General features: G+C 34.2%; 3 protein-coding genes across 7 annotated transcripts; 1 reads left to right on the top strand and 2 right to left on the bottom strand.

Annotated features, from left to right (window-relative positions):
• On the top strand, positions 6,552-8,605 carry LOC104723864 (heavy metal-associated isoprenylated plant protein 22-like). Its single transcript, XM_019232176.1, has 3 exons — positions 6,552-6,797; positions 6,912-6,994; positions 7,080-8,605. The coding sequence occupies exons 1-3, from the start codon at positions 6,568-6,570 to the stop codon at positions 7,352-7,354; spliced, it is 588 nt and encodes a 195-aa protein (XP_019087721.1). The 5' UTR covers positions 6,552-6,567; the 3' UTR covers positions 7,355-8,605.
• On the bottom strand, positions 12,608-16,513 carry LOC104723860. 2 transcript variants are annotated; one of them, XM_010442280.1, is made up of 14 exons: positions 16,323-16,513; positions 16,152-16,229; positions 15,915-15,964; positions 15,755-15,808; positions 15,606-15,658; positions 15,236-15,308; positions 14,966-15,027; positions 14,669-14,737; positions 14,132-14,237; positions 13,883-13,950; positions 13,622-13,722; positions 13,342-13,437; positions 13,122-13,189; positions 12,608-13,016 (listed from the first exon to the last, which is right to left on the bottom strand). In XM_010442280.1, the coding sequence occupies exons 1-14, from the start codon at positions 16,389-16,391 to the stop codon at positions 12,890-12,892; spliced, it is 1,074 nt and encodes a 357-aa protein (XP_010440582.1). In that variant the 5' UTR covers positions 16,392-16,513; the 3' UTR covers positions 12,608-12,889. The 2 variants fall into 2 exon arrangements, with proteins under 2 accessions (XP_010440582.1, XP_010440583.1); XM_010442281.1 differs by having other exon boundaries at positions 16,152-16,226.
• On the bottom strand, positions 16,615-20,972 carry LOC104723863 (probable mannan synthase 15). 4 transcript variants are annotated; one of them, XM_010442282.1, is made up of 10 exons: positions 20,814-20,972; positions 20,124-20,432; positions 19,486-19,584; positions 19,077-19,329; positions 18,688-18,798; positions 18,473-18,609; positions 18,055-18,168; positions 17,370-17,569; positions 17,098-17,277; positions 16,615-16,904 (listed from the first exon to the last, which is right to left on the bottom strand). In XM_010442282.1, the coding sequence occupies exons 1-10, from the start codon at positions 20,877-20,879 to the stop codon at positions 16,757-16,759; spliced, it is 1,617 nt and encodes a 538-aa protein (XP_010440584.1). In that variant the 5' UTR covers positions 20,880-20,972; the 3' UTR covers positions 16,615-16,756. The 4 variants fall into 4 exon arrangements, with proteins under 4 accessions (XP_010440584.1, XP_010440585.1, XP_010440588.1 ...); XM_010442283.1 differs by having other exon boundaries at positions 20,124-20,429; XM_010442286.1 differs by having other exon boundaries at positions 20,124-20,195.

Genomic DNA, 23,359 nt, shown 5'->3' with positions numbered 1-23,359 from the left:
GTTTTCTTGGGTTGGCAGGTTACTACAGGAGATTTGTGCAGGGTTTTGCGAGCAGAGCACTTCCTATGATTAAGTTTACAGGAAAGGATGTTCCTTTTGTTTAGTCACAGGAGTGTGAGGAAGGCTTTGCAAGCCTGAAGGAGATGTTGACTACTACGCCAGTGTTGGCTTTGCCTGAGCAGGGGGAACCCTATGTGGTTTATACTGATGCATCTAGAGTTGGTTTGGGTTGTGTGTTGATGCAGCATGGGAAGGTGATTTTGCATATGCTTCGCGGCAGTTGCGGAAGCATGAGGGCAACTATCCTACTCATGATTTGGAGATGGCTGTTGTAGTCTTTGTCCTGAAGATTTGGAGATCTTATCTTTACGGTGCAAAGGTACAGGTGTTTACAGATCATAAGAGCCTGAAGTATATATTCACTCAGCCCGAGCTGAAATTGAGACAGAGGCGGTGGATGGAGCTGGTGGCAGATTATTATTTGGAGATAGCCTATCACCCTGGTAAGGCTAACACGGTTGCAGATGCTCTGAGTCGGAAGAGAGTAGATTCAGCTCAGGAGCAGGAGATGGAGTCTCTAGTAGGAGAGATCAGTGCTTTGAGGTTATGTGCAGTGTCTCAGGAACCGTTGGGTTTGAAAGCAGTTGATAGAGCAGATCTTCTTAGCAGGGTGCGGTTGGCACATGAGAAGGATTTGGGGCTGGTGAATGCCTCAAAGGATGTTGATTCAGAGTATCAGGTCTCAGATAATGGTACTATCCTGGTGCACGGTCGGATTTGTGTGTCCAAGGATGAGGAGTTGAGATAGGAGATCCTGAGAGTGGCTCATGCGAGCAAGTTTTCAATTCATCGAGGAGCGACTAAGATGTACTGTGATCTCAAGACGTACTATCACTGGGTCAGGATGAAGAAGGATGTAGTTAGTTGGGTCGCGAGGTGCGATGTGTGTCAGCTAGTAAAGGCTGAGCATCAGGTTCCAGGCGGGATACTGAAGAGTCTACCCATTCCTGAGTGGAAGTGGGATATGATCACGATGGATTTCGTGGTGGGATTACCAGTGTCTCGGACTTTTGATGCTATTTGGGTCATTGTGGACCGGTTGACTAAGTCAGCACATTTTCTGGCCATTAAGAAGATTGATGGAGCAGCGGTCTTGGCTAAGAAGTACATGAGGGAGATAGTCAGATTGCATGGGGTGCCAGCGAGTATCGTGTCTGATAGAGATTCTAAATTCACTTCGGTGTTCTAGAAGGCATTTTAAGCAGAGATGGGTACTAAGGTGCATATGAGTACAGCTTATCATCCCCAGACAGATGGACAGTCAGAGCGGACGATCGAGACGCTGGAGGATATGTTGAGGATGTGTGTGTTGGATTGGGGTGGCCATTGGGCAGATCACCTGAACCTTGTAGAGTTTGATTACAACAACAGCTATCAGGCGAGTATTAAGATGGCTCCTTATGAGGCTTTGTATGAGAGGTCATGCCGTACACCTTTATGCTAGACTCAGGTGGGGGAGAGGAGCATGTTCAGGGCAAATTTTGTTCAGGAGACCTCAGAGAAGATTTGAGGTTCTCAAGATAAACATGAAGGAAGCTCAGGATCGGCAGAGGAGTTATGCTGATAAGAGGAGAAGAGATCTTGAGTTTCAGGTAGGAGACAGAGTGTACCTCAAGATGGCCATGTTGCGGGGTCTGAACAGGTCATTGACTGAGACTAAGTTGAGTCCAAGGTATATAGGTCCGTTCAGAGTGATAGAGCGGGTTGGACCAGTGGCATATAGACTGGAGTTACCTGAGATTATGCGTGCTTTCCATAAGGTTTTCCATGTGTCTATGTTGCAGAAGTGTCTCCGTGAGGATGATCAGTTGTTGGCTAAGATTCCTGAGGATCTTCAGCCTAAGATGACTTTGGAGGCGAGACCAGTGNGAGTTACCTGAGATTATGCGTGCTTTCCATAAGGTTTTCCATGTGTCTATGTTGCAGAAGTGTCTCCGTGAGGATGATCAGTTGTTAGCTAAGATTCTTGAGGATCTTCAGCCTAACATGACTTTGGAGGCGAGACCAGTGAGGGTTCTCGAGAGGAGGATCAAAGAACTTCGGAAGAAGAAGATTCCTTTGATGAGAGTCCTTTGGGACTGTGATGGTGTTGAGGAGCAGACTTGGGAGCCAGAGGCGAGGATGAAGGCAAGGTTTAAGAAGTGGTTCGAGAGCAAGCCGCGACTTGAGCTTGTCTAGCCTGGTCCCATCTGTAATCCGTGGCTGGAGCGGGAATGGAGTATTCCAGCCCATCTCTCTTGTTTACTTGGTCGCTTGGGGTGGTTGGTTGTGCGACTAAAGAACAAGATTAGGTGGTGCTCGGGGTACAAAGTTTCCGTGAGGCGGGGTTTTTGGAGGAAAGTTTCCTTAAACAGAAGTTTCCAAAAGTGGAAAGTTTCCAAAAGGGGAAAGTGCTAAAAATGGAAAGTTTTACGTGAGTTAGAATTTGTCTATTTTAGTGGTTGTGAGCCTTGGAGGGGTTTGTGTGGCCTTAGTGGCGGACTTTGAGTCATTGTGCCCATGTGTGGTGGTCTTTTGAGACATTGTGTGGCCATTGTGGCGGGCTAGCTGTTTAGTCGTGTGTGGCCTTTGTGGCGGCTGTTTAACCAATTGTGTGGCTTTTGTGGCGGGCTGTTTAGCCAGATGAGTGGCCTTTGTGGCGGGTTGTTTAGCTAGAGTGCCTGTTTAGGCGGTCCTTCCGGACATATGGTCTTTGTGACGGTCCTTCGGGACAGATGGTCTTTGTGACGGTCCTTTGGGACAGATGGTTTTTGTGACGGTCCTGTTTAGGATATTTGTTTGGCCTTGGTGGCGGTTCTGTTTAGGACATTTGTTTGGCCTTGGTGGCGGTCCTGTTTAGGACATTTGTTTGGCCTTGGTGGCAGTCCTGTTTAGGACATTTGTTTGGCCTTTGTGGCGGCCCTAGTGGCAGTGAGATGATCCATGTGTGTTCATGAGGTATCCTAGTGAGGGGATATGTGGTTGGTAGAACATTGTGATGTCTTACGCGAGCCACGGGAAGGAAGCTTGGATAGGGATAGGACTCAGACGTGTTCAGAATTGTTTGCTCGCGACTCTTGGGGGATTTACGTTCTCCTAGTACTGCCATATTCTGAGACTTTGTGGCTTGGGAGTATGGTTGGTATATCGACTTCGGATGACGATCTGGGGGCACGTTGTAGGGTGGCAACCCAAGAGACTAGTATTGGATTTTTCCCTATATATTATGGCATGCGGGCTTAGGCCCGATAAGGAGCCAATATTATGGCATGCAGGCTTCGGCCTGATGAGAAGCCAATAAAAACTCAAGGTTTAGGCCTGTGAGTAAAGGAAAGTCCAAAAGTCGAGAGCAAATAATGCATGGAACGTGATTCTATCGCCTAGAGATGACCTTCCGTAGATCGGTCGGAGGAGTGCGGGTCGTGGAGACGGTTGCACAGGAGTCCTTAGCTGATGGTTGTTCGAGATTCGTAGACGAATCTAGGTTGGTGGGGGAGAATTGTAACGCCCGCGAACCAAAACTGTGAGTTTTGGGGGAGGGTGTCGATCGACACCATGGTGGTGTCGGTCGACACCAATTCTGTCTGGTTCGACCATAGGGTTTCAATTGGCGATTTTGGTCGGTTTGGTTTAGGAAAAAACCATAGAACCAGACTATTAAGTGAGAAAAACGACCTAGGTCGTGTTTTATTGTTGTCTCGCCGCTGAAACAGAGAAAGAACAAAAAAGAAGAGTTTGTTCTTGAGTTTTGTGAGTTTTTGTGAGATTTCAAGGCTTTGTGGGTGAGATCTTGCTGTGGGAGTGAGGATTCAAGGCTAGGAACGTGTGGGAAGCTTTCTGGGAGTGTGGATTCGTTCATTGTTGGTTAAAATCTTCCTCCAAAGAGGTGAGTGCATGACCATGGCTTATCTAAGCTAAGATCTCTAGCTTTTTGTAATTTTGTGCTTATGTGATTGTTTCTATTGAGTTTCCTATGGTTTTTCGGGACTTTTGTGGCTGGGTTTTGCTTCTGGGAATGCTTGGAGCGGATTGGAGAAGCTTTTAGGCGAGATTCGGAGTTTCTGATCGAAGGGAATCGATGCTCGGCATCGGTGTCGATCGACACCAGTTTGGAGGTGTCAGTCGACACCACTAGGGTTTCGGGTTTTGTCGAGCACGTGTCAGTGTTGGTCGACACCACTTGGATTCGGTCGACACCCTTCCTCAGTTACGACGATGACGTGATTGCTTTGCATATTGCCTGGTTTGTTTGTATTGTTTGTTGTATGCGGCATGTAGAGATCTTATTGCTTGTGTGTATAGCCCAATAGATGGGAGAATTGTCTCATTGTGTGTTTATCAAATACCCATGCATCTCAATATGTGTTTGTGGTGCAGGTAAAGGCAAAGTGTGATCGTGGAATCAAGACAATAAAGAGGAGGATGTTCTAGGGACTTAATTGGATGTTGCCTGACATTGCTAGGTTGCTAGAGTTGAGTCATTAGAATATTGTTAGGTTACTGGTTTCATGTTTCATGATGATAAATTATTGGATTATTTTTATGGTTTAATATTGGTTATTTATTATTGGATATTTATTGGTTATTGGTAATTGTTATTCCGCTGTTGGTTGTGATTGTGGTTAGGTGGCTATTGGATATGGAACTATTAGTTATAGTTTATTTATTATTATTATTATTATTATTTATTATTAAAAAAAAAAAGTTGGGTCGTTTCAAGAAAAACCCTTTTCATCCAATAAATCTTTCATGTATTGTTTCTCCAATACTTATATGTAGTCTTATTTTTACAGATGTCATATATATATTTCACAAATCTAACATGTTTTTAGAGATATGAAAGTAAATAAAAAGATAATAAAGGTACTATTTCTTTTTGACTTAAGAAAACCATATAAATAAATTAAAAAGGTTTATTTCAGAGAAAGAAAAATGAAATGGAAATTTTGAGATTTTAAAATAAAATTTATTAATAGGAAAGAAACATATTTATTTATTTCCCTAAATTATGATTAAATTTTTACATACAAACAAATAAAAAATATAGAAAAATATATGTTTTCTTACATCTGTATTAAGGAAAATTTTGTGTAATCTTTTTAAGAAAATATTTTCTATATAAGTCCAATGTAAATTATTATCTTTCTTCTAGAAAAAAAAACGTTGGTCAATAAAAATTAGTTCTTTATCTTTAAAATTATCTTCTCTTATTTATTAAAAATTTAGGCTGACTTCAACAACTAATATACTTTCTTAGAGTTAGATAGCCATGAATTTTTTCTCAAAGCAGTCATGAAGAAATATTCCTGAAAAGTAGAATGACATAATAATTTTATTTCTTAATATCTATGTAAATTAAATAACAGTTGTGTCTTTTAATCTGACATGTTTTAAATGATATGAAAGTAAATAAAAAGATGATAAAAGTACTATTTCTTTTTTACTTAAGAATACCATAGAAATAAATAACATGAGTTATTTTAGAAAAGAAAAATTAAATGTGACTATTTGAGATTCAAAATTTAATATATATTAATAGGAAAGCCACATTTTTATTTTCCCCCTAAATTATGATTAAATTGTTAGATACAAACAAATAAGAAAATCTAGAAAAGTATCTGTTTTTCTTACATCTGTATTAAGGCAAATTTTTGTGAAATCTTTTAAGGAAAATATTTTCTATATAAGTTCTATGTATATTTTTATCTTTCTGCTAGGAAAAACAAATTGATCAACAAAAATTTTCTTCTCTTATTTCTTAAGTGTTTACTTTCTTACAAATTTAGTCTGAGATAATTCTAAAACAATTAATATATTTTATTTAGAGTTAGATAGCCATGGGTTGTTTGCCAAAGCGGTCACGACGGAATATTCCTGAAAAGTAGAATGACATAATAGTTTTAATTTCTTCATATCTATGTAAATTAAATAAGAGTTGTGTCTTTTATATGTTCTTATGATGCTATTTGTTTTCTCTTTTGAAAATATGTTCAGCAATACAACTGACGCCGAGTTGAAGGTTTGGATGCATTGTGAAAACTGCGTAAAAAATGTCAAAAGAGCTATTTCCAAATTCGAAGGCAAGCAAAATATATATATATGTTATAGATCTATAGTTCATATTCCCAATATACTATATAGATCATATTTGTGATACAAATTATATATTTCGCTTTTGCATTGAATTAAATATTTTTGAATACTTTGTATTTTTATATTTTGGTGTAATTGATAATTTTAAACTATCTTTTTGGTTTTATTTTTTCTCAGAAAATAAGTGTTTTTGCTGATTTTTTAATCTATTTTTAATGTTTAACATATTATATATTTAAATTTCTTAAAAAAATTATGAGTTAATGGAATTGTAGGAAAAATTTAAAATATCATGATGAAAAATGGTCACAAAGCTTTGGATATTTTTATCTTTGGACCGATCACATATATTATTAAGGATAACGTACTAATTATGTTATAATAATAAATTTAAATTATATGTGATTTCTAGGAGTTGAAGCATGTACAACAGATATGGTTAATCAAAAAGTTATGGTTAGTGGTAATTTTAATTTGGAGGAGCTATTGAAAGCTCTCAAGAAAAAAACTGGCAAAAAGGCAGAAATCTTAAAGGTGAATGAGAAAGGTGATATGGTTGAGAAAGAAGATGATGAACCTGAAATAGTTCAGGAAGACAATGAGGAAGATGAGATAATTACAGAGAATCATGAAGAACAGAAAAAAACTGATAAACCTCAAACAAGGTGTATCACTTTACTTCTCGCTAGTTAATAGTTTTGATTAATTACGAAAGTTCCAAAAAACTATTTTCTTAGGATATTACATGTGTTCTAACTCTTCATGCTTTTTTTTTATAGTACAACAGAAGTCGAAATTCATATGGCATTTCTATGTGAGAAGTTTGAGGTAGACGTCGGAAAAGTTATTTCTAAATTTGAAGGTAATTACTTATATTTATATTAATGAAATAAGAAATATAACAAAATGTGTATTGTATTCATTTCTTTTGAATCATGTATGAATAGGAGTCAAAACATGTGCAGTCGATATAGAAAATCAAAAAGTTATAATCACGGGTGATTTTGATAAGGAAAAATTATTGAACAAACTTAAGAAAAAAATGCGTAAAAGGATAAACAAAATGGAGCAGAAGAAAAAGGACAAAGAACCTATAAAGAAAGATGAAAAAGTTGAAATGGATAGAGATATTTATATCAACCCAAGTAGTGCTGATGAAAAAGAGATGTCCAGATATATGATGTTTAGTGATGAAAATCCTAATGCATGTTCTATTTCGTAATGAAATATAGTCAAACTAATATCTATCATGAGAAACTTGATATGATAATGGATTGTATTTATTTGGTGATACTTTGTTATTTTCTTTACCTTGAAGTAATATAATGGAGAAAAATAATAGTTTGGTTTTAATTTCCCGTTTTAGTATAACCTTTATCTTTTAAATGCATTCAGTTAATATCATTTTTAGTTAATAATTTGAAAAAATATTAATAAAAGATCTACTTTCGTCCTAGAACTCGATTTCAGTAACTTTTAGTTGTTAAGATTTCAATTCAAGTTTCAATTAGACGAAGACTGTCCCCACATATAAATCAAGTTCAACTCCAACTCCGTTAGTAAATGATTTGTAAAAGATCCCAAAACTTAATCCATGCAGCTTGACAAGTTTGATATAATTACTGGGTTGGCTGAAATATTTTATCTTTGAAAAAGAGATATCTGCTTTAGCCAAAACCTGAAGCTTCTTACGAACTAAAAGAACTTGTTTGTAGATTAGTTATCACACTAAAAGAACTTGAATCCAATAGACGATATCATATCACAGACCAATCTGAGTGCTTGGACTTGGAGAGTTGGAGTCTTCCCTTTTTTGGCTTTAGTGATCCTACTACTTCTTTATCTTTCTTAACGATGATAATATGATACTAAAAAAAATTCGTTATCTTACTAGTACAATGATTAATGACATAGAAAATTAGACATCGAGTATAAAAAAGAGGTTCATATGTTATTCACAGTATGTGCAAAGGCCCAAAAGGGCCCAATCTTTAAAATCTTTCTCAAATCACAAAAGATTCTCCAACGATTCTAAAAGCAAAAGAACCATAAAAATAAGAAAAAAAACAAAAAATTGTAGATGGCACTGCACATTCTTCTGATTTCTACTTCTTTGGTCAGTTCCGAGTATCATGATTCGGACAGAGATTATCGTCCTAATCAGGAATAGAGTGGTCGTGCCAACAAAGCAGCATAGAGACACATCGCCGAAGGATGTAAAGCCGAGTTCGTTGCTGCTTAGCCATTAGTAAGCACCGATCTCTGAAGCTGGTTTTCCGGTTCGGTTTAGTCTGAGCACAAGGATTGGACATATAAGTGAGAGAGAGAGAGAGAGAGAGAGCAAGATCGATTCTTTTTTTTTTCTGGAGGATGTGAAGAGAGAAGGAATTGGAGAATTGAAGATGAGTGAGTGACGTGAAGAGTATTTATAGGAAAAGAGCGTGTGTGTGTGATGATGAAGTCGGACGCGGCTGCTACGTACGTGGTCCTACGGCTTTTGTTGTTTCTGCGAATCTCATCTTTTTCTTCTTTATCCAACACGTTTTTTTTTTTAGTATTCGTTGCTTATGACATTATTGCCCTTCTAATGTTTTCTTTTGATTTTGTTATTAGAGGTGCACACGAATACAAATTTTAAAATTTTATTATAACTAGGTTTTATTATTGCCCTTAGTCATCTTTTTATATATTTTAATAAAAATTATATATAATTAATTACGATAATAAAATATTATCTTATAAAAAAAATTAAAATTAGTACTAAGAAAAAGAATTAAATTTCAGATACACAATCTTTTAAAATATAAAAATCAGTTATGTTATAAAATCAAATCTGATAAAAAAAAATCAAAATTTTAACTTGACGTCCAGGCGAGGCAAATCAAACTGATGACCTTACATATCCTAAACCATTTTCTTTGACCATCAGAAAAACGAAACAATTTTATAATCATGAATTTAACTCGTTTTCATATTTAATTGATCGCTACCACCTATGTTTTCGTGTTTTTTATTCAATGTTTTCTTATTCTTCATATTCTTTCTTGTCATTTTCATTGTCAAATTTTGTGTTAATTGTCATCGTAACTTTTACCGTTTGGTTCTTCGTTATACTCTTTTTCTTCTTCTTCCTCGTCAACTTCTTCACATTCTTCCACTGAAAAACCTTTTTTTAGACTACCACACAACTTGTTAACCCATCAAACTCCAAAAACAAAATCATTTCTTTTCTCATAAAATTTGTGAAATTCATGATTACCAGCATAGTCAACACATGCACCCAATTATTGACAATTTTATCCATATACTTATTTGGTTTTAGATCCACGCGTTTAGAAACTTCTCAAACTAAAATCCTTACTTGGTTTATACTATTTTAAAAACATAATAAAATATACTAATAATTATTTATTTAATATGAATCATATGATATATAGAAATATGAGTACACTATAAGAACATATTAATTATAAATAAATAATACCAATTATATTATATCATCAAATAATATCAACCGTATCATATTATCAAATAACTATAACCGTATATAACAGTAACCGCTTGAACCGTATCCGTATTTAAACGTAACCGTTTAACCGTTTGTTAAACGGTTCTGGTTAAGGTTACAAAAATTTCTAACCATAACCGATGGTTAATAAACCTTAACCGTGACAACCGTAACCCTGGTNATAAAATCAATTCTGATTAAAAAAATCATGACTTTAACTCGACATCCAGGCGAGACAAATCAAACTAATGACCTCACATATGCTAAACTATTTCTTTGACCAGCAAAAAAAACAAACCATTTTAACATCATGAATTTAACTCGTTTTCATATTTAATTGATTGTTACCACCTACGTTTTCGTGTTTTTTATTCAATGTTTTCTTATTTTTCATATTCTTTCTTTTCATTTTCATTGTCAAATTTTGTGGTAATTATCATCGTTACTTTTACCGTCTTGTTCTTCGTTATACTCTTTTTCTTCTTCTTCCTCGTCAACTTCTTTACAATTTTCTACTGAAAAACCTTTTTAGACTACCACACAACTTGTTAACCCATCAAACTGCAATAAAAAAAATCATTTCTTTTCTCATAAAAATAAAAAAAAAAAGATAAAAAAAACAAAATGAAAGAATATCAACTCATCTATAAATCATAGACAAAAATAAGATTTACAACTCATAAGAAATAAAAAGCACAAACGTAGATAAATAAGATAATTTATGTTATACATATTTTTAATATTTTAATCTTTTAAAAGGTTTCGAAATATAAAATTTGAACCTTTTAAAAAGTTTCTATATTAATAATATTTTAAACTTTTAAAATTTAAAACTTATAATATTTAAAAACTTTTTAAAAGCTAAGAACTTTTAAAAGTTTCAATATTTATAATATTTAAACTTTTAAAAATTTTAAATATTATAATATTTTTTTGAAAATGTTTAAAGTTTTAATTTGATCAAATAAAAAACCAGATCAAACCAAATAAAACTTTTAAACTTGGACGCCTGATAAATCAAGCTTTCCTGCTCATTCGTTGTTGGAAGCATATTAATCTTATTTATACTGGTTCTGAACCATTGTCTAAAAAATTTCTAGCCGATGTGGGATATTGTGCTTAGTTCTTTGATTTCCATAAATTTAAAAAATTTCTTTTTTCTAAAAAATTCTGTAAATTTAAAAAATGTTAATGAATGACATGTCAAATCCTGATAGGTTGTTTAAAATAATTCTTTATATAGAAAATTCTGGAAATTGTATAAAATGTTAATAAGTGATATGTCAAATTTCTATTGGTTTTTTAAAATCCTATTTGGATGGCCTTAGGAGCTTATAGCTCCTACTTTTTATTAGTATAGATTTACATTTTTTTTAGTTAAAAGATATTCGATTTATAAAAATATAATGCCCAATGGGCTATTTCCGGAGTAGGCCCATATAGAAATCCCAAAGGGTCCAACTCATTTACATCAAACCGAACTAAACCGTTGGAAAACAAAACCGATCGGGTTCACATACCAAACTAAACCGTGGTCCGTGAAACCCTAATCTACAAACGAAAAACTCGTTGCAGCCGCCGTCCACTTATGCGGATGCTCAACCGGAATAGGACCTCCGGTGAGCCTGGACGACGGTAACCGAACAGAGATGGTGATCCAAGATCCGTAGCCATCCTGCCACTGTAGAACCGTTTTGAGAAGGAGGAAGAGATCCGATATGTTGAGGTTTCGTGCTCAGTCGTGAGAGAGAGAGAGGCAGTAGGAAGTAGATAAGAAGACCTTCGACGGTGGCTTAGCTTCCCCGGATTGGAGACTATCTCCCCTATCATAACTGATCCCGTGAAACCTCCAGAATCTGCAGTCTTCATATCTATCTACCTTCTTCTCTCGTTCCTCGCCATAAATCTCCCTCTTCCACTCCGCATAGCTACACCTCCGGTAGAGCTCTTACCATTGGCGTCTCGCAGATTCTTCTCCTCTCCACTACTCCCTTGATTTCATCCAACAGCTTTGCCGGAAAGATGCAATGAGTCACGAATGAAGAACCATGGGCCGCGGGGTCCTCACCGTCACCGGAATTGACAAATGACCCAATGTCAGTGCACGGATTGTGAAAAAGAGTTTAAGAGATAAAAAATCGCCGCGCGTGAGATCCACTCGCACGATTTTCTGTGTCAACTTTTATATATTTTACATTTTAACGATTCTAAATGATGATATGAGTAAACATAAAATGTCAGTTTCACATATAACTGGAAAACATCAATATTTTCAAAGTAACAAAATAACAACAATATCTTATCTTGACGAATCGAATGAATTATTCTATATAATAAGTAAAAGAGAAGATGAGGACTTCTTGATTCGAATCGAGTGGATCCAATCTTGTTATACTACTCTCCATGTATTATTCTAAAGGTTCTAGAATCAAGCCATGACATACTTACTTATTTGACTCTTCTACCTTATGAAGCGCAGACTTTGGACCATATAATATACATATAGCAATTTGTCTTATTTTGCGTTATCGATATCACTACGTACTTTTTTCTCCCTTTTAGTGCATGCATTAGAATCTTCCCATAACTTTTGAATATCACAAGGGCATATTCAGTATATTTTTCTTTATAATTTAGAGGTATGGTTTTCTTATCGGCGAAGTGATAAAATCAAGGGACTCCGAAAAGCCACTAGAGAGAGTTAAAAGCGTGTAGCCGTGTAAAAGAGATATTATTAATCCACTAGCAAAATACTTATTGTACTAGTAAGTAGTAAGAGTGGCCCTCTTCAAACAACAGATAGCCACGTCTCCTAACTTTTGTCTGAATGTTATTCTTTTTCCTACCCTATCCATTCGTCCCATAAGGACTCGAAAGCGACGTCTCCATTTGATGATGGACCCGACCATGCTAACCGGATTCCAAAACCCTTAACCGACCCAAAATTAATATATAGACCAAAAGTCGTAGAAGCAAAGAACCGGCCGAGTGTGATTGGCTCGGTTGTCTTTTAATTATTTTGGCTTTACGTTTGGATATTGAACCAAACACGTTCACGTTACAGAATCCAACTCCAAACCAGTTATTTGTACTTTCTGTAAAGTTCTTCTATCTGGTTCAAACTAAAACCATATTTTAAAAATCAAATTCACTCCTAAACGACCTAACGTACTAATTTGGTGAGATTGTATTTTATATCTTACACCAATGGAATCGTCATTTACAGAGTGGAATTAAAAGGGGAGGGTCCTATGGTTTTGTATCGTAGTATTTGTTGAGCAGTTTCTCTGTATATTCTCCAAACGTCAAGACGCTATCAGAGAGAGATAACTCTTCATGGATTGTAACGTCCTTTGGGAATGTAAGCTTCTGATTCCTACAAACACCCCATTCGCATTTCTTTTGTTATTAATTCTTGTACAAGAAGATTTTCCTATGTTAACTTAAATCAATAAAAAGTTCTTAGTTCAGAATAATATACCAGTCAGGTTGCATGAACAATGCAAATGTCGATCGCTCTAGACCACGAGCCTCCTCTCCTTGTGGCGCCTGAACACAAACAAGAAACCATGTATTAGTTTTGGTGTAGCGAGAGAGAGATCGAAACTTAATACGAATTGAAAGTAACCATCCATGATGAACTGATTTGTTGTTCTATTCCAGGAGCCATATCTATCCGTAAAGGCACAAAGAATTTTTACCCGTACGCAATGAGGTGTAGCACAAAGATAACCCCTCGATAGAATTGCTGTTGTCTCGCCTATTTGGTATGCTATTTCTTCTTCCCCATAGACAACCTAGTTAAATGTAGAGGAAGCAAATTCTTAAGAAATTATTCATAATAAGTAAGCAAAGCAGCCTGGACAGTGGACAAGGTGTATAGCTCGTTTTCATAACAGAATAAATTTGGTTTCGCTCTTAGATATCAAATAGGCTCCATTGAACTATGCACAGTCACCAGGAAAGACCAATATACTTTACCTTTACGATCTGACCAGACCGTGTTTGTATGTATAAGCCAGAATCAGGATCTGGACAAGGTACTTCCACTGAATCTCTAGAAAATATTGCACGAGTAAGACCTGTGGATAGTCGTATAAGGATACAGTTACATCAAAATGTTTCTACATATCATCTATACAGAGAGAGAGGACGATGAGTATGCTATTAAAAAAAGGATCCAACTAAACTTAAGCGAGCATTAACAACTCAGGAAAGCAAGAGAGAAGAAAAATCTGACACCTGTGAGTGAACCATGGTCCGTATGCCATCCACACCAAGACGAGATGGAATCGTTGTCATGCATAGTGCTGAATGGAAGACAATATGTCAATATCTCAAACAATTAAGTACCTTTATCGCCCAAATGAAAGTTCTACTTTCGAAGAGGCATAAATGTCATGAGTTCAACAAGTATTAACCGCTAGGGACCGAACTACAAATATTAGTCAGTAGAGAAAGAGCTTGTGAAGGGCCGGTATCTAATTTTACCTATCTTGTGCAGGAAAATAATAAAGTAGACGGCCTTTGTGACACCGAGAGTCAAGTAGTATCTTTTCAAGATTTTGCTCTTCATGTTGTTTTATACCCTTTGACACTGCAAATCATGGATTGTAAAAGGCTTCAGAAAACAGACAATGACGTAATCATGAAAATTACTAGCATCACGAAAAAATCTAGAACCAGAGTCATGTTAATACACTACATCCGTAATGCACAATATAAAGACCATGCCAGCAGCCAGAAAATAGACTGGTTTCATTTATTATATCCACCCACTTATACTAGGAAAATTAACTATTCATCCCATTTTAAGAGTAATGAGTGAACTAGGCTACTCCACAGACACAGTCACGGTCACACAGACTGGTTTCATTTTACCGAATAATAATACAGTGAAAATTTCTGCTTGTTGGATGACTTTTCATAAGAGAGCTTCTGCTTTCTAATCAATTCCAAAACTATCTTTGCAATAGAGCTTCAACGTCTTAAGGATATGTATTCAATAAACCCAATAAAAGTAATTACCATATTGATCACAGTGGTAAGCTACCATATGCCCAACTTTGAACATCAGACTACCAAGAGCTTTGAAAGCTGTCATGTCATGAAAGGAAAACACTCAGTTAATTGGAGGAAAATATTAAACTTGAGGAAAAATTGAGAAAAAACAAGCTATACCAGAAATTCTCAAACTTTATGACACCGACAAATGCCATGTACGATAAAAATAGCTATGCATTCTCAAAGCTGAGACACCAAAACTTTATTACCGATTACACAAACTAACGACACCCGAAAGTAAAGCACGTATCACCTAGTTACCTCCTTCGAGCTCCGGTAAAGAATTCCTTGGCCATATGTTTGATCCACAATATGATGGATACCTACATCATGATGTAAGCAAAATGATATGAATATGAAATAACGAATCATAAAAGAGAAGTAGTTTGTTACATTTGCCAGAATACAAGTAATTTTACACTAGAGAATCTGGGAATCACAAGAGTTCAGTCGGGCATTCCGTATTTCAACACATTACACGAATGCTACATAAGCCAAAGACTTTCCAAACATAAAACTGATGTTACTTACCGCTTTATTTCATATGTATTACTTGTTGGTACATCTTGTAGAGGGTTAGCATAGTAGGAACCCTTCAACACGTCTGCACAAACAATAAACAAACTTTCTTTTTAGTACTTTCATCAGAGCAGGCCAGAGATATAATACTGTCACAAAAAAATACATTTCAACTTCTTGTATACAAGGAGCGAATATATGGTATATCTAAATAAGTTATTGCAGTTATCTAGCAATATGTAACCGAGCCAAACAAATATTAAACGAAAAGCTTTATATAGCCAACTTTGAAATCTCGTTTTGTAATTAGACATAGAATGGGAGATTTCATTTCGTTCTGAAGCAAAGCTGCAGCAATAAAACAATGTTTATATAAGCTCACCAAGCTTCCCAGATTCAAGTTTCTCTTTGCCATGGCTCCAACCAAAATTGTATCTAAGAAGAAACAAAGCAAAGAGAGTAGTTATTTGGAAAAAATGATATATAAGATCATAGCTAAAACCAAGTTAAACAAAAGAATCGAACATTCACCTACTATGAGCATCTTCAAGCTCTCTCTTCACCTCTTCAGGAAGACCAGCTAACCTTTACAGCGGAATCACATAAACCCTTGTTAAATATTTCCAAAACATAAAAATTCTAACCTTTAATTGAACTAATCAGCTACACAAAAAAAAAAAGAATCATTCACCTAGGTGCAAGCTGAAGTAGATTCTTTCGTAAAGCTGAATACCCTGGAACCTAAAAACACAAACTTCAACCTCAAATTTGAAATCTTTACTCCTAAATCAACACAATTGAGATGACATATAACTTATAAAACACAAAGTTACATGCACAAATTCAAAAAAGTTATGTATTGTTTATAAATCTTTAACCAATTAAGAACAAAGAATTAATGATAGTTGCTGTAAGAAGTGATACATACATCTTTAACCGAGAGTATTCCAAGTCCGTTAGGTCCAAATCCTTGTTCAATCCTCTCAGACAAATCTGTGTCGCTCTGCTATAAAATTGAAAGATAAAAGAAAAGTTAAGAAGACAAAAACAGAACACAGAGAAGACAAAAAATGAAGACAAGTTCGGGATCAATCTTTACCTTGAGCTCCGAGTAAGATACGGTGACCGTGGAGACAGTTGGCACGGTGGAGTCCGACGCGAGAGACATTTTTGGCGGCACGTAATCAGATGAGGAGAAAAGGGTAAGGACGGACGACGTCGGAGAGCACACCGGAGACCTTGGAACTGGAAGAAATTGACAAAGGGACTCTACTAATTTCACGATTTTTTTTGGATATTTTTGTTCTCTTCTAAAATAAACTTATCTTGAATTTTTTTTTTTTATTAGTATTAATATTTATATAATAATATATATATATTTCCATTCATAATGTACCAAGAAAAATTATATATCAAATTAACAACATGCTAAACAAATGAATTCACACACTTTTTAGCATGAGAATGCTTATTGCATATATATACTTGAACTTGATTGTGATTATAAGATTCTCTAGTGAGTGATGTTAACTGTTAAGTTCCAACAAAGCTGACTCCGGAGATGAGAAAAGCAGTGGCTTGCATGAAGAGATATAAATATAAAAATGTGTTCCCAAAGGCAAAGTCGTAGCAGGCACAACATAATATGTATATACCCATCATCACTTCCTTCATATTTACTCTGCGACAAAACATTTTCTTGCACTCATTAGTACATTTTGTTTTCTTTATGGACTCATTCTAATACATGCACAAAAAATTTTGCTAGCCTGATACCGGATAAATCACTAAACCAAAACACACATGAATGAATTATATAAGAACTTATGTTAACTAATTGATTTTTGTTTTTGCATACTTTTTGATTAGTTTACCTTTTGAGAAGTTGTCCATTCCGGGGAAGCAGCTTAGTCTTAAGAGTATCTCCCAGTTTTTCAGTGACAACCCATTCATTGACTCTTTCTCTTTCAAATAAGCCAATGAAAGTTCCTTTGGTCCGGTGCATAGCCATTACATTTTCAAACAAAACCCAAAAAACCACGAGGTAGAATGATCTATACACATATACCAATAATTCATAGTAAAAATGAAATTAAGGTAAAATATAGAGTGGATAAATGTTGTCAGTAATTATAGAACTACTAACCTTGGAGTGGCGATTGCACCGAAGAGGGTGATGATCGAAGGACTATATATAGTTGACCAAGTAGGAATTTTGACTTCGGGAAGGAAGACACTTGTAGGAAGAATAACACAGTAAAAGAAGAAAGTGAAGAAGTGGACTATGATCTTCCGTAGGAAAAAGAAGCTATAGATCACGTAAAACTTCTTCCAAATCTTTACTCTCTGTTTATCACAAGTTTTTAATTAGATTAAAGTTATCATAAAGCATACTATTCTTAAGAAAAAGTACAGAAATAAAAGAAAATCTCAATGTTTAGTTACATTTGGTTTAACCAAACCGCTACGTTTTGTTCCACTTGGTAATTCTAGAACATACCTAGAATTTCTCATGTTTAAACCAACAAATTACTAGATATCAAGTTCCATACCGTGATAGTTAAAAAAAAAAAAAAAAAAAAAAAAAAAAAAAAAAAAAAAAAAAAAAAAAAAAAAAAAAAAAAAAAAAAAAANNNTATAGCTACAAAACGTGTCCCCATTGATAAATGATAAGTGAGTGACCAATCATTTTACATTTTGTATTTTTATTTGGTTTCTAGTGGTTAAAAACTTGTCGTTTTTTCAAACTGTCGCTAAAAATGAGCCAGCGAAAATATAATTGGCACGTGAAAACTTTGTCTGAAAAGTGAAAATGAAATAAAGTAAAAGACCTTATTGTGAATAATTTCCATCGTCATTTTGCGGAAGAGATTGGCTGGACCGCACGACCATCGATGTTGTTGGAATCTAAAAGCCTTAAATTTGCTTGGTAGCTCGCTTTTCACCTACAACCACGGTTAATAGCTTACAATAATTATAAGCACTTAAATTAGACATAGCCACATGCAAATGCATACAATATATGTTTATGATACGCCTTTTCGTTTACATTTTACTAAGCAAAGAGTACATACATATATATATATATATATATATATATATCGAATCTTAACTTTTGGAACAAATGGTTTGCATGTAAACGTTGAAAAAAAAAAGATTACAAAAATTGTTGATTACTAAACAAGTCTAGTCTTACAGAAACAACATTCTAGCAATATAAAATAAAATAAAACAAAAGATATAACGTACCTCAAGGTCATTGATGAAGACAAATTTCCAGTCGAGAAGACCAACACGAACGGCCAAGTCCATATCTTCTACGGTCGTCCGATCTTTCCATCCTCCGGCTTCTTCCATCGCAGCGATTCTCCATACTCCCGCGGTTCCTGCATATATATAACCCTTTTTCTAATCATATATTTTATATAGATAGATGTTATATAATACTGTAACGATTCATTTACCATTAAAGCCAAAGAAAGCATGTCTTGCGGATCCAGATTGTTGCTCTGCCATGAAATGGTAGTTGAGAGTCATCTCTTGCATCCTTGTCATTAAGCATGTGTTCGCGTTCACTGCATGACCAAATCATATATGTCCAGAACCACATTCGCATTAAGTTTTATGTCAAACTCATTAATTTGCAATGAGGATAGTTTACCAGTGATTATGTAACATTTTGTTTCTTTCATTGTCAGATTTTGTTAATATGTGCAACATCACAAATGGGGTTGTATCTTACATTCTTCTCTACTCATTGGTAAACGAGTTCAAGTTAAAACCATAATTCCAAAAGCAAATTAAAATGCCTAGGAATTTTGCTTTGTTATTATATTTATAAATATGTACATACCAAATCTCCATCGAGCTTGGACAAGAGCGAGCTCAGGGTTATGAATAAGAAACGGGATAGCGCGTTGGAGATAATCTGGCTCCGGCTGGAAATCAGCATCAAATATGGCCAGATAGTCACACAGCTTGACGTAGCTGTGCCTCATGCCATGCTTAAGAGCTCCAGCCTTGTAACCATTTCTGTTGTCTCGCCTCTGATAGTGTATGTTTATGTCTTTTGATGCCCATTTTGCACACTCCATGCTCACCAGTTCCTACATGAAATTTTATTTACTAAGTAGTATATGTATACAATCGATTCAATATATAGTATTCAACAAAGCTATAATTAGGTCATCATGGTATTCATATTTTTTTTTTCGAAATTGTATTAGCCCACTCTTTCCTTGGAGACTTTATTAAGAACTGACCATAATGGCTGGATCGGTGGAATCGTCTAAAATTTGAATGATTAAGCGGTCCGATGGCCATATTAGTCTGCATGCAGCACCTATAGATAATTCGAAGACCTGGAGATTTAAAACTATGTTGTCAGTATATATAATATTTTACTTTTACATATCCATCACACATAAGTATTACCAAAGTAACAATAACCAAGTTTCAATATCGTTTTTTTTTTCTTTTTTTTTTTCATCTAAATAGATTTGGTGATTTTCTGAAATGTACATAAGTAATTATATGTAGGATATTATGACGGATTTTGGTTTATGCATGGTGTGATACCCGGGTATCTAGTATGACATAAGTGAAATCAGTATAATCAACATCTATTTTTAATTTCTACAAATATATTAAACTTTCTGTCGAATATACGTTTGTCATCTTAGTAATATATAAAGAAGCTTTAGGCAAAAATGGCAGACAGTTTGGATAAATTCTGCCAGTCCACTCAAATGGTGGAGCCAACTTCTTCAGAAAGATATTTGCTTTTTATACATTGTAATTAGAGATGTAATTTATAAAAAAAATAGACATTATTCTAAGCTTTTACGTGTCAATTAATATATAAAAGATATCATAAAGAGATAGGGAGTAAAAATTCAACCTCTCGTTCGTTGTACATGGGAATTTGGACAAGGACCATTGGGTAGTTTTGATGAGCAAGCTCCATATCTTCCTGCATTGCCTCCCATTTGTAGACTTTCTCAGGTTTGCGGTTAGACAACTTGACATAGAGTACTACAAGGTTCATGTAAGCACACTCTACGAAAACTAAGAGCCAGATGATCAAACACATAGACACTAAATACTTAAACATTGGTATTATGAGTGTAGTCTTTGTTTCTTTCCACATAGTGTTCATGCTTATCCCCACACCATCCACGGGTGGTTTACGACCTCCTCCATGGAACTTCTCATAATAGGCGTACACAAAAAGAATTAAACTATCCTTAGTGTAAGCAAATTACAGAAGTACGTACTATATGAAAAAAAAATGGTTCTTAATCTATTTGTGTTTCACGTTTGCATTTACAATAGATATATAATGTTTACTAATATTTAAGATGTTAAGTTGTGCTGTCGATCTTAATTAATAGATTGAACATGGGGGAATTAAGAAACCAACGAGGTGGCGAATCTATATTAAAAAATGATAAGAATATAATACATGTAACTGCAAATGTATATATATGATATATAGTTATAGTTTGATCGGCTTTATTATTAAAGAATGCTATATTAAGGTCAAAAATTTGAAAACCTTTTACGAAATGGAGAGACGATGATGACTTACCATTATTGAGAGGAGGGCAAGAAATGAATCTTGTAGGAAAAGGAGAGGCTTCAGAAGCTGTAACATGCTATTTTTTGGGTTCAGTGACTGAGTGTTTTTCTTATGCTGCCTTCTTTGATATATTTAGGTAAAGAGAACCCCATGCTACCATTGTTTTATAAATATATATATATATATAGATATATATATATATATTTGGTATGAGAATATCATAACGTGGAAATAATTCAATACCTAAAGTAAGTAACAAAGATGCAGGAGAAAATAAGGAAAATAAAATGATAAATAAGAATAAAACACCTTCTAATTGCAGATAAACAACATGGAGTTTGAAACAAATGACTCTGAGTCGGTCAAGATTATACGATTATTCGTGTTTATACGATTCAAATCAGTTTCTGAAATAGAATACTAAAAAAGATCATCGTTTAAATTTTAGGATAGATTGTTTAATTAATTAGCTTTTAGCCAAAACCAGATTTGTGACTTTTTAAGTTTCTTTTTTTAATTTAAAAGTTTGGTGCCAAAAAAAAGTTTTGTGTAATGTACACATAATTTTAAAAATAGTATTTCTGTTAAATACTAAGTGAGAAGTGAGAAGGTTATTTGGCAGAGTTTCAAACCATGTGTATTAGGGGTTTCTCACTTAAATTCTCACCAATATTAAAAATAAAAATAATAAACAAGTGGAGAGAAGAGAGAGAATCGTTTCTCATTTTAGAAATCATAAAACATTTGGTGAGAAAATTAGTATACACATGGCACTATTCTATCGGTTATATTAAATCTATTAAAATAATATATCTGAGGAATTTTTACCTGTTCTACGGATGCATATGCCCTCAGAAGCTCTTATTGGGTAAGTAATCCGAGGTAAAACCCTAGAGTCCAAGTGGTCAGACATGTGCAACCCTTTGTTCAAAGTAAAACTTGAACTCGAAATCTCTGCACAGTTTACCACCTGAAACCGTATAGTATAATCTTAGTGAAATGCTCAGGTTTATAAAGAATATAGCTCTTGTAATAAATTTTTAAGTAATCATATTATAGTATTAAAAATAATAATAATAATGAATATTAATAACATAAAATTAGAAAGCACAAATTTTAGAATTTTTGGTTTTAATATTTTAGTTTTGCCTTATTATATTACTATGGCATGTACTATCAGTGCATCAATGAAGAAAATTTCCATTAAATCTGTTCTCATAAATAATAATGACATCTCTAATTTCCATTAGAATATATTTTCATTATTAAAAATCATACTATTATCAAAACTAGTTGTATAGTTAAACATAATTTTACATTTAATATATATGGCTCTAATAATAAAAATGTGGCATGAATAATTTGCCCGGCTCTCTCCACAATATGAGGCTAAGATTTGTTATCTCTTAAATATGCTTTTTGAAGTCTCTCTATATTATGTTATGTTTATAAGAGTGTAAAACGTGGGAATATAATATTATCTAAAGCCACTTATGAAGATAAAAAAGAAGAGAATCTTGTGTATGCAAATGCAACCCAAAGAATTTAAGGAAGAAGGTTTTTGTAATATTAATAATACATATTTTTTTTCAAAATTTCGAAAACGAATCAGAATAAAAAATAAAAAATAAAGCATTGTCAAATATGACTTGTGTTGCTGTTTTCATTTGGACCACACGAAATGGTGTAGAACAAAACAACATGAGAAAACTAAATAAAAATAACCAAAAATAGTAGAGGTGTTTTTAATAGTTTCTTTTGAAATTTTTGAGAATTAATCTATCTTAAATGCAGAAATTACTCAAATTATTTTATTAAATAACCCATATATGATATACCCAAATTCTTAAAAATAACAATTATTTTCTACTACATTAAAACAATTACATTACCTCACCAAATCGCCAATATTGATTTTACTTAAAATGGTCACATCAGCTCATGCCCATAAATGAAAATATCTGTCAAATAATAAATTTTTAAAATTTAGCAATTTTGAATGAGTTGGGACGATATAAAGAGGTTTACAAGAAAACATAGTTTTTGAAGAAAACCAATCAGCTCTAAATCATATCTATATTTTTAAGGGATGAATCTCTTCATTCACCCCTTTATAAAATAAGAAAATAAAATATGTATACATTGAGTAATATTTGGGTTCACCTCTGGGGTGAACTTCTTCATTCACTCCCTTATAAAATAAGAAAATAAAATTTGTATACATTTATTATAAAATTAGGAACTTAAACCGTTTTTTTATAAACCCAAACCGATATATAATTTTATTGTAATTGTAAAATCTAAACTCTAACCATCACATTTGTAAACCCAAACTGACATACTTTCGTTCTAATTGTTAAATCTAAACCCTAACCATCTCATTTGTAAACCCAAACCGACATATAATTTCGTTCTAATTGTAAAATCTAAATCTTAACCATCTCATTTGTAAACCCAAACCGACATATAATTTTGTTCTAATTGTAAAATCTAAACCCTAACCACCTTATTTGTAAACCCAAACCGACATATAATTTCGTTTTAATTATAAAATC

The sequence above is a fragment of the Camelina sativa genome, chromosome 11 (genome assembly GCF_000633955.1).
Source record: "Camelina sativa cultivar DH55 chromosome 11, Cs, whole genome shotgun sequence".
In the NCBI taxonomy this organism is placed as follows: domain Eukaryota; kingdom Viridiplantae; phylum Streptophyta; class Magnoliopsida; order Brassicales; family Brassicaceae; genus Camelina; species Camelina sativa.
Note: the sequence above shows the minus strand (reverse complement) of the source record. Positions and strands in the feature narration are given on the sequence as shown.

What these genes read in the sequence shown, in the direction of transcription:
- LOC104723864 (XM_019232176.1), top strand. Translation starts at nt 6,568, where the DNA reads ATGGTTAATCAAAAAGTTATGGTTAGTGGTAATTTTAATTTGGAGGAG. An exon ending in ACTGATAAACCTCAAACAAG is followed by an intron (nt 6,798 to 6,911) that starts GTGTATCACTTT and finishes TTTTTTTTATAG; the next exon opens with TACAACAGAAGTCGAAATTC. An exon ending in AGTTATTTCTAAATTTGAAG is followed by an intron (nt 6,995 to 7,079) that starts GTAATTACTTAT and finishes ATGTATGAATAG; the next exon opens with GAGTCAAAACATGTGCAGTC.
- LOC104723860 (XM_010442280.1), bottom strand. Translation starts at nt 16,391, where the DNA reads ATGTCTCTCGCGTCGGACTCCACCGTGCCAACTGTCTCCACGGTCACC. An exon ending in CTTGAAGATGCTCATAGTAG is followed by an intron (nt 15,659 to 15,754) that starts GTGAATGTTCGA and finishes GTTTCTTCTTAG; the next exon opens with ATACAATTTTGGTTGGAGCC. An exon ending in GGTCTGGTCAGATCGTAAAG is followed by an intron (nt 13,438 to 13,621) that starts GTAAAGTATATT and finishes ACATTTAACTAG; the next exon opens with GTTGTCTATGGGGAAGAAGA.
- LOC104723863 (XM_010442282.1), bottom strand. Translation starts at nt 20,879, where the DNA reads ATGTTACAGCTTCTGAAGCCTCTCCTTTTCCTACAAGATTCATTTCTT. An exon ending in TCTTCATCAATGACCTTGAG is followed by an intron (nt 18,169 to 18,472) that starts GTACGTTATATC and finishes CCGTGGTTGTAG; the next exon opens with GTGAAAAGCGAGCTACCAAG. An exon ending in TGGAAATTATTCACAATAAG is followed by an intron (nt 17,570 to 18,054) that starts GTCTTTTACTTT and finishes TGTGATAAACAG; the next exon opens with AGAGTAAAGATTTGGAAGAA.